Source organism: Chamaea fasciata, unplaced genomic scaffold, assembly GCF_029207755.1.
Source record: "Chamaea fasciata isolate MVZ Bird 193981 ecotype frontalis unplaced genomic scaffold, bChaFas1.0.hap1 SCAF_15, whole genome shotgun sequence".
In the NCBI taxonomy this organism is placed as follows: Eukaryota; Metazoa; Chordata; class Aves; order Passeriformes; family Sylviidae; genus Chamaea; species Chamaea fasciata.
This window is the reverse complement of record NW_027094100.1, coordinates 18,355,344-18,365,376: the sequence shown is the minus strand read 5'-3', so window position 1 is coordinate 18,365,376 and position 10,033 is coordinate 18,355,344. Positions and strand designations below refer to the sequence as shown.

Here is a 10,033-nt window from a genome sequence, read left to right as displayed (position 1 = left end):
GCGTGGCAGCCCGCACAGCGTGCAGAGGCAAACCCTCCCTCCTCGCCTGTTTGGCTGAGGTGTTGCTGTGCTTAGCAGCTTCTATCAGGGAATCGCAGCAGGTGTGTGCAGTCCCGGCCGAGAGGATGACAGGGAGAGCTGTACCTTTAACTAAAAAGAGATGTGCATTACTCCACTGTAGTCCTCCCTGGTAGCTTCAGAGTAGCAAACGTCAGTGCAGAGCCTAGGGCTTGGTGCATGAGAGCAGAGTTCTGCGCACTGCATAACCAGTCATATCAACTTTGTAAAAGACTCGCTTGTAAATTTTATCGTTACACCTGAAGTTTGTAAGAGAGAGGAGTCTTTCTATCTGTCTGAACCATGAGTGGCTGTTCAAAGAGATGCAAGCATGGGATTGTCAAATTTGCCCAGACTATTTTTAAACTCATCACAGGCACTCTCAGCAAAGGTAAGGGAAACATTTCAGTTCATACTGTTCCTCTGTTCTGTTTATGGGGTGAGTTTTGTAGGCTTGAGGGAGGTTTCTGATAGGGCTTAATATTTCTTTCTTCAGAGGTATTCTGGGAATTGGCTGCTCTGAAAGAAGTTGCTGTGTGCAGTGAAGATTGGAGTTGTGCTGGAAAGCCTTATGTAATTGTTTTTACCTTGTGTAGTTTGTAACCTGTGTTTATCAATCTGCCCTGGCCAGCAACTGTAGTGAGTTATTTCAATGTGTTCAGAGATGTATTTGTGAAAACAATTGATTTGCGACTTAAAAAATTTAAAGTCTTCATAACTGTCAGTAACAGATATTTCTCTGTGTCATTTTATGCTTTACTGTCTCTGCTAATTTGAAGCATGTGTGTACCTTGCTTCAGAAATGTAGGTCATCGGTTGCTGCATATGGTTAAAATACCTTATGCTTATCTAGGCTTTCACTTGTCATTTACACACTTCTTGCTTTCCCATGTGAAAATGAAAGTACCAAGCTTATTTATGCTGTCCTCTTTATTGAAATCAAACAACAAACAAAATAAAGCTCTCTTCTTCTTTGTAGTCTAGTAGTTCCTCTGTTGGTGCCCCCAGGTAAGTTAGGTTATTTTTGTTGGGCATTGCTCTCATCACACTTCTCAGCACACCTCTGGCAGCTAATTATGTGAGTATCGGTGATCTCTGTGGAAACTCCTACCAACTGCAAATAAGACTGTACCTGAATGCTGCTCACCTGTTGAAATGTGGTTAGTTCTTAGATGGAGGTCAGACTTCTCGAAGTTTTGCGTGTCTGGTTGAAGGCAGGGGTGGTTTTGGGAATTGATAATAGGGTTTGAACTAAATTATCAGCAGAGATATTTGTATAAGGCTGAAATTTTTTTAAATACAAAGTCAAGCTCTTTTTAATGTGGTCATAGTCAAAGAGCAAAAAAAGAAACACTTATTTTCCATATAAGTTTAGAATTCTTGGAGGGGTATGGCTGTGTTGGCTGTCTGGAGCATATGCATATGCTCTAGTATGAATTTCAATGTTTAAGTGGTTTCTTAGAATAAACTAAGAATCCTAAGAATTTTAAAAGGTGACTTTTAAAAAAGCAAATGTAAAAGTGCCAAGAACTGTTAAGAGCAGTTTACTTTTGCAGAAACTGGGAAAATTTATTCAATCTGTCTCTGTAGAAAAGAAATGTAGTTCTTAGACAGCTTTCTCATATCATATTACTGACTTGCAAAAGAAATCTGCACCAGAAAAATGTCTGTTTCACATTAAGAATAATGGACAGGTTGGTTGCTTTTGAAATCAAGGTTGGTTTAAAATTACATCTGTGTGTACTTAATTAATCTTCTTCCACTTTCCTCCGTATCATCCATATCCTGCCAAACATCAGCAGAGGGAAGAATAAAGAATTGTAAAAGTCTGTCATACAAAAGTGCTGACAGATTTTGGTTATAATCCATGACTAATGCCAAGATGCCTCTCTTCCTATTAAAAACAAATGAGAAAAAAAAATTACTTGTCATGCTGAGAAGAAAAGATAGTGGTGATGTCTGCAAGATCTTGTTTTCTACAGCATATCAGTATGGTAAATTTGGTGTACTTTATTTGTGCTTATTTTCATGAGATTATGGTGTATAGGGTGTATGCTATTATAGTCACATGAAATTGCTGGTAAGTTTTGTGCCATCTGTTTGAGCTCCTCTGAAGGCGAGAGAAAACTTGTCTTCTGGTTACATTTCCCCACACGTACATCTAGAGCAGTTCATCTAATGCGGTACTTTCAAGCAGCCCCTGTGTTTCTTGACATGATAAATACAATAATAAAATGAGACTGCCACTTTTGCCTTTGCTTTGGCAATAGGATAGATGAAAATTTGAGTTTGAAAACAGAATAGCACTGTTTGAAGAGCTAGAAATTAAAGTATTAAATGTCCAGGATGTGTTTCCCCTGCTCCCTGCTGCCTTCTGAAATGTACCAGCATTGCACTATCATAGTCATTGCAGCCAATGCAATGGTGTTGTACACTTTCACCCATCTCTTTCCCATGCCAGTGTCTCACTTCAAGCTGTTTGGATGAGATAAGAGTGTCTTCCTAGGCTTCAAAGAATGTAAAACTCTGATAAACATTCTTTTTTCCCCATTCAGTTTGTGTTTTGAACTGAGAGAACCTGATTCAGGAAGGAATAAACCACATGAATTAGTTTGTTGCACAGACTTCAAAGACCTGCTATAATTAGAATAATTGTTTCCATATTGTTGCCTATTAAAATCATAACTAGAAAGAAAGTGATTAGAAAAAATATTTCTCAGGATTGTTGAATTTAAAAAATAGTGTCAATGCTTGTTTGTATGTTCATCCCAGAGCTTACTGTTTAGTATTTCTTTTAGTAAGACTTCTACATGTAAAGCCAAGAAATAGAAACTTGTTGTATATTACTATTATTGGGTTTTTAAACATACAGCATATACATGCTTTTGCATTTTCAAGTAGTATCACCTCTGTTTTTCTTCCCACTCCTGCCTCATTTATTTTATACTGTTTAATGTGAGATTTTACTTTTACTCTAAATACTTTCACAAGGAAAATCCCTTACTAGGCACAAGTTTCACTCTCTTCTTGTGCTTCAGCCATTCTGCAGGGTTATTGCAATTGGAGATACTCCACAGTTCAACTGGCATGTAATCCTTAGCTGCGCTATATGGCTTCTGCTTGTTTCAATAATAGCAATGGTTATTTACAATAGTAAAATGAAGTTGATTGCAGCTATGAAGTCCTTTCTTTTTCAGCAAGGTGTGGGGAGACTGTGGCCTCTCCCTGCAGTGGGCAGTGAGAAAAGAGGCATACCTGACAACACTGTGCAGCCTCCAGTCTGGTTGGTATGTCCTGATTTATATCTGCAGCAAATATATGAGGCTGTAAGCCAATAATTTCATAGCTGGTACTTCTGCAAGACGGACTAGCAAATTTTGCCAGCTTCCCTCTTAGTATCTTCTTATTTGGAAAGTCTTAGTACCAGAGCAGAGGTTTTTGCAGCTGGAGGAGGCAAGAGAAGGCCTCCTCCACCAAGAACTTTGCATTGTGAGATGTATACATTGAAGAAAGCATGCCTGGAGAGACATGCCTCATTACAGCTGACATGAGCAGGATAACTGTCTTATTCTCCTTGGATGGGATGGGTGTTCAGTACCTCCAGAGAAGATCGTAGTAGAGGCTTCTGTAAATGTTACCATATGTGATGGACAGTGGGAGAGCAGAGAACCTTCATCAAAGCTGCCTTTGTGAAGATTTCGTGGGAAGTTGAGGTGTTCTTTCACATTACTCCGGTGTGTGAAATGGTGGTACATTCTCCATGTCCTGGAAGCAAGTAGGGATGGCAAGAATGAGTTGTGGAGGGTTTCCTGTTGAGCAGAATGCTTAAACAAGAAGCCTGTGTATGTGAAGGTATTATTAATACAATTAATAACCTAGGAGGGAAAGGCCTTGCTGGGTTACCAAAAATGAAGCTGGAAAGAGACCTCTTGGATTTCTATTAATGTGTTCTAATTATTAACACAAGAAAAACAAGATTATTTTAGGGATCAGCTCCTTCAAAATATTCCTCTGCAAAACCAGGTAAGTTTCTTTCACCTTTGTTCCAGAATTTCCACTCTTTTAGTTGTGTTCGGAAGATGCTTGCTGAAGGCACTAATTTCTGATTTTTTGCTTCTTCCAGTTCTGTTCCACAGTACAATTAATCTGGAACTGGTAATTTGTCTACTTTTCATAGTTTTAATTGCCTAATTATCTGTTCCACTGCAGTGATAAAGTCTTCAAACTTTTTGCTCTTCCCCACCCTCTTCCAGCATGAAAGAAAGTATTCTGAGTGTTTTATAGCTGTGTGGTCTGTTTTTATGCTTCATGAACTTAAATCACAGCTAGTCTTCCGAGATGTTATGTGAGATGGTCAGGAAAGCACATGGTCCCTCTTAGTCATACTCAGGGTCTGTCTCCTCTTAACAGGAAGTTAATCTTGTGCCTTTGGAGCATACTAGCACTGCATTAGGTTTGTCCTCACGACTTTAGCCTCTGAAAATGCAAGGGTAGGATAAATGTTGCTAGATGCCCTAAAGACTCAGGGAGGTTCATTACAATTGTTGAAGTCATGCCAGGGTTCCTGCACCTGTGTGACATATGAAAAGATATTCTGATCCTCCCGTGGCAGCACAGCCCCTCTTCACTCTTTGAATTAGGGCTACTGCCTTCAAGTTGAGGGAAGCTCTAATTCAGAAGGAACTGATACATCAATTCTCTTTATTACACTTTTCTGAGTGTCTTAAATGTTCTTTAATAAGGAAAGTGGTTACAGAACCCATAATAATGTGCTTTTATAGAGTGGAGTTAAAACTTGTCAGTGTTTACCAAATGACCCTGAAAGGTGAGAGTTTTTCTTCATATAACGCAAGAGGGGGGCTGCTGCTTTGAGGGGCAGAATAACTGTTCACTTAGAGAAGAGTCTGGAACTACTGAAGCTTCACCATTCAGTGCCTGATCCTAACTTCACCCCGTGAAACTCTTCAGTTTTATTGCATGATGGGGATTTTTTGCATGGTGTGACTGTAATTTTTGTTTTGCTCTTTAAAAATGTCAGCTTATCTAGTTACATTTTCTCCATAATGATCAGCATATGAGCCACTAAGCAAAGTACACTTCTGTTTGGCATGTTACACATTTGTATGCCTATGAAAAATGAACTGCAAATAAAACTATCTCTTCTGCAAAACCTGTACTACTTAAGAATCTCAATATTTGTACATGCTTTGCACTTTTGTAATCAAGAACTAGATGAATTTTAAGAACTGAGAGTGAGAGGAAGTGATAATGCTCTGGTCCTCCTTTTAAAACTCTCTACAAACCTCTGCCTTTCAACTAATGTCTGTGCAAGCATTCAGCTGCATGTGGCTCCTAGAAATTTATTAGAAACCTAATTATTTGCAATGGCATAGCCCTGAAAGATAGGTACATAATGTTACTTAGAAAACAAAGGAAGCTGTTTCCAAACTGGGGCTGATTCAGGTGGGTCTGATAGTTCATGTTCTTATGGACTGCTCTCTCAGGATTTGGTAGTTGCCTCTGAGGCCAGGAGCTCTTGATTCTCAAGAGCACCATATGATCAAGCAATAGTTGTCTGATAGTGTTTAAGAAATAAAAGTTACAGAATGTTAAAGCAGTAGCTTGTTCAGAGTAGCTCTAACTTCTTGAGCAGAGGACCAGTAGGATGCAGTATATCTGAAAGTTTTACGGGGTGTAAAAACAGAAAATTGTGGCTTGTATTTTGGGTGATGAGGTTTATCATAACTTTTCTTCCTAGACATAATTCACATCAAGAGTTGGTTTAGAATAATAAAGTTGGAATGTAGGGGGTTTTATGTTGCATATTGGCTCTTTGCCAATACTTTATGGTATTGCATAGTATTTTCTTTGTTTCAATAATTTTTTTTCTATAAATGCCTATCAGAGGATGTATTACACTAAAATTACAGAAATATCTTGTTACAAATGGCACTCTGGTAATGCAAAAAAAGATTAGCAATGGAAGTTTAACATATTAATATTATGTGGAAATAGAAATGATGCTCAATGACAGGCATTAAGGTTTGCTTCAGTGAAAAGTGCATTTTTATTGGTTGATTAGCCTCATACATAGAAGAGTACCATAGTTGCTGATTTTGTCTTTTGAAGGAGAGCAAGGGAAGCAATGCAAGATACAAGGTGAAATAATGCTAGCCACATGTCAGGAAGCTGTGTGCCATTTTTTCTGATGTACATGGCTAACTCCTCTTCCTAAAAGTAAGTTTTTAGTGGAGAGTTTCACTGATGACTTGCTCCTGCTATTCCAAAAGTGAATTGAAGCGAGGTAGGTCTTGTTAAAGTACTAAAATGTGGTTAAAATGTATAAAAATGTAAGCTATTCTTTCTTCCATTATTTCAATGCAATAGGGTTTTTCAAAGTTCAGTTTGAACTGACTAATACCTTCTACCAGTCAGATTCGTTGACTGTTATTTCCTTGTCTTTTCTTAATGAAGAATAAAAGATCAGAGAGGCAAAACTGAAGTAGATTTGGTGTAATATATAACTGTTTAACTGTAAATTTCTATTGGTTTCCCAAAGAGTAGTCATGTGAAATGCAAATTTCTGTCATTGTAGTTTTCTTTTGCATATACATTTTGTTCACCTGTTCTTTTTGCATACAGTTGAATGGCACTGTAGATATTTTCCCTTGCAGCTTACCGCCTGAATGTATTTCTGAAATGAATTGTGCAGTAGGGAAGTCACTGAAGTGAGAAAATACAGAGAACAAGAAATTAGTGCAAAATCAAATTCTGCAAAAGAGGTGAATTGGAGTAGAAATAAGAAAATAAGATAGCTCTGGGCCCACCTGTCTAGGGAAGGTGAGATTCATGTTTGTTTCTGCCAAAGCTGCATATAAACAGGAAAGACAAAAACCCCATTATTTTCATGATTAACAAGAAGTACTGAAATAGGGACTATGCTCTTTAATATCCGACGAAAACTCAGCATTCCACATCCACAGTTTTAATGGAACTGGAGACCAAATTAATATTACTGAAACAAAATGTGTCATACAGCCCACTTGTAACTTCTGCCAATGATCTGTTTTCATATTATTTGCAGTTTCATAAGAAGATGTGCAGAGAGGCTGGGGAGGTGCATGTGTGGGGATTGTTATCTTTGTAAATATGTTACTACAGTGAAGGATTGCTACTGGCAGTCATCAAACACTAAATACTCCATTTAATATTACAGATACAGGTACAGTGGTCACAACTTTCAGTTTTAGTTGCATATTTGCTGGATCTTGAGACTCTTGGACCAGTAAGCAGTGTAGTCCTGCACCATCAGTTCAAGAAGCTGTTATTATTTTTCATTATGAAACAGAAGAAATTGCTAAATATCAAGTTTTGTTACTTAGCTTTTAAATTTTGTTTTACCAGAATGCAGTATATGCAAATCCCTTTAATCCCTTTGAAAGATGTGCTTTATTTTGATGTTTCTTCAATTTTCTCTTGTTTGTCTTCCTCAAATGTCCATATTTTTACTGATCATAAACGTATTGAGGGTAACAAAATGCTCTTCATTATTATATCAGTCAGGCAGTGAACTTCATATTACACTACAAGAGATAATACTAAATGCATGTAAAGTTAAAGAATTTACCAATAAACTAATTTTTATCATCTCTTCCACAACTGCATGATTTTAGGAGGGACTGAGAGAGGCTGGCTGTTAGGTGAAGGTATTTGTAGGTGATAAGGCTCACTGTCTTATGTGAAAGAAAGGAGAGCAGTAATAGGATGAGAATAATGGCCTTTGCAGAAGAGACTTAGGCAGGATTGAGAAGCTGATATGTAATTTCCTGGGAAGATAATATTAAGAAAGCTGGCTACTTTTTGTGGGAGTGATCCTCCTTTTATGGTAAGATACGTACTCTATGAGACCGATACAGATGAAATAGTGGAAACATGTTAGGGTAAGAGCAGAAAGGACCAGATGCAACATGACCTGTTTCAATTGGTGAGGGGATTTAAGAGATGACAATAAAAGATAATGAAAATACACAGGAAGTAAAGACAACAGCCACGGCCCATGAGTTCTAAGTGGCTCAAGGCCAATTCTTCCTTTAGTCTTCAAAAACCAGTTTATGTGACCTGTTGCTTCACACAATTGTCATAGGGAAAGAGCAGATAAGCTTACTGTATCTGTAAAATGGTGTGGGGAAAAATCAAATTTCTAGGCAAACCAACCTAAATTCCCTGACAGATAGTTAATGGAATAAATTAGGAGAAAACACCCAAATATTAGAGAGATGAGCCAACTTTGAAATTACTTCCTTTACACCATTCTCTGCCCACCTAAATAACATTATACCCCTCCCCAGCTAGTGAGTTTGGTTTTGTCAATATTCAGATGTGAAAAAAACCCACAACAAACCAAACAAAATAATGCCACTTGTGCTTTCATTAGCAGAAATTTCAGGGTAGGAATATTGAAAACAGAAAATGTAACACTGCTTTATTAGGTTTGTTTTGAAATTAAGGTATCTGACATTTTAGAATCAAGTAAGGAAATAATTGAAATAATGTAATTGAAACAGCTGTAAAAAGACCATTGCAAAATGTGTTTAGTTATGCTACCTAGATCTATTAGCTTAATCTGATGTTGTATTGCTCTGGTTAGGTGTTTGTAGCTGGGAAAGTCAGGGTTTTTTTACAGTAGCTGAGGTAAATTGACTGAAATTGGAATTAGGATCATGACAGCTCTATGGAGCTGTATAACTTTATAGAATAAATGTTAATATTCAGTATCATACAAAAATTAGTACTGTTCAATTAGGAAGGTTAGAGGTTGTTTTTCCATCTCTTGGTGATATCTGAGCTCTAACAACTATCAAAAGTGCTTATATCTGATTAGTTTACTAGTGATAATTTTACTCTGACATTTTTCTATCCTTTTCCTAACCTTTGCTTGTCCCCAACTTGTCAGGGGTTGTGTGGAGCACCTGGTGAGGTGTCTTGTGGTTTTGATTTGTGGTGGTTTAGATTTTTGGGGGTTTCTTGTGTTTGCTTGGATTGTTGGGAGTGTTTTGTTTTCTTGTTTCATGTTGTTGTGTTTTTTTGTTTTGTTTTCGTCACATTGTAGTTTTTTCCCCCTAAACTGTGTTGTTTCCATCAAAATAAACCTATTGGTCTTGTTTTGACCTCCTACTCTGGCAAATTTGCCTCTTGAAAGTATAATGATATGTCTCCCCGGGTAGAACTTGGAAAGTGCCCTTGTGCTGTCATAACTGCCTAGATGGCACCAGTCTGGTTTGTGTCTCCAGCTACTAGAAAAGAAAAAGCAGACATAGACAATTCATAAATGTTATTGGTCTTCTGTATAGAATTGTTTCTCTCAGCTACGGTGACACACATGGTAATGGTCTCATGGAATTAATTTTGTGTCTTTTAGTCACTGCATTCTTGAATGCTGAAAAAAAGCCTACATTAATTTTTAGAATTCGTACCTTCATTTTTCACAATCAAGCAAATTCTTAATTTCTGATCTCATATCTTTGACTGCTGCAATCAGGTGTCAGTGTCTGGTTTTGATATGGAACTTGGTTGAGTGAAAGGATGGGGAAAACCAGAATTACACATTAGTTGTTGGTTCTTCTTTTTAATTAACTTCTATAATTGGAAACTTTTTTCTAATCTTAATAGGCTTAAGTATATTGCTGTATAGTGCTGTGATTTGAGGTCATGAAGTATTTTCACCGAGTCTATAAATTTAATTTTTTTTTATACTGCCTTCTTGTAAAGTCTTGATATTTTATAGCTGCATAAAATACTTCCTCTCAACACCATCTGAGAGACTTTAAATTTCACTGGGTGATTTGCTGCATTTCCATGTAGATTAATTCTGTGCAACCATGGACATAAAGAGTATTAACTTTCATAACATAAAATAATGGAACATGCGTGTTGCTAATCTTTTTCCAAAAAGAGCTACTGCAGGTTTTTATTCATG

The 10,033-nt window shown here is 37.3% G+C and overlaps 1 protein-coding gene across 1 annotated transcript in view; it reads left to right on the top strand.

Annotated features, from left to right (window-relative positions):
* Window positions 1–200: 200 nt before the first annotated feature.
* The window catches only part of KCNIP1 (potassium voltage-gated channel interacting protein 1), a 241,181-nt gene continuing 231,348 nt past the window's right edge, over window positions 201–10,033 (top strand). Inside the window, exon 1 of the mRNA XM_066197359.1 lies at window positions 201–448. Within this exon, the coding sequence (XP_066053456.1) occupies window positions 361–448 (88 nt within the window). The 5' untranslated portion in view covers window positions 201–360. The remainder of the gene's footprint in view (window positions 449–10,033) is intronic.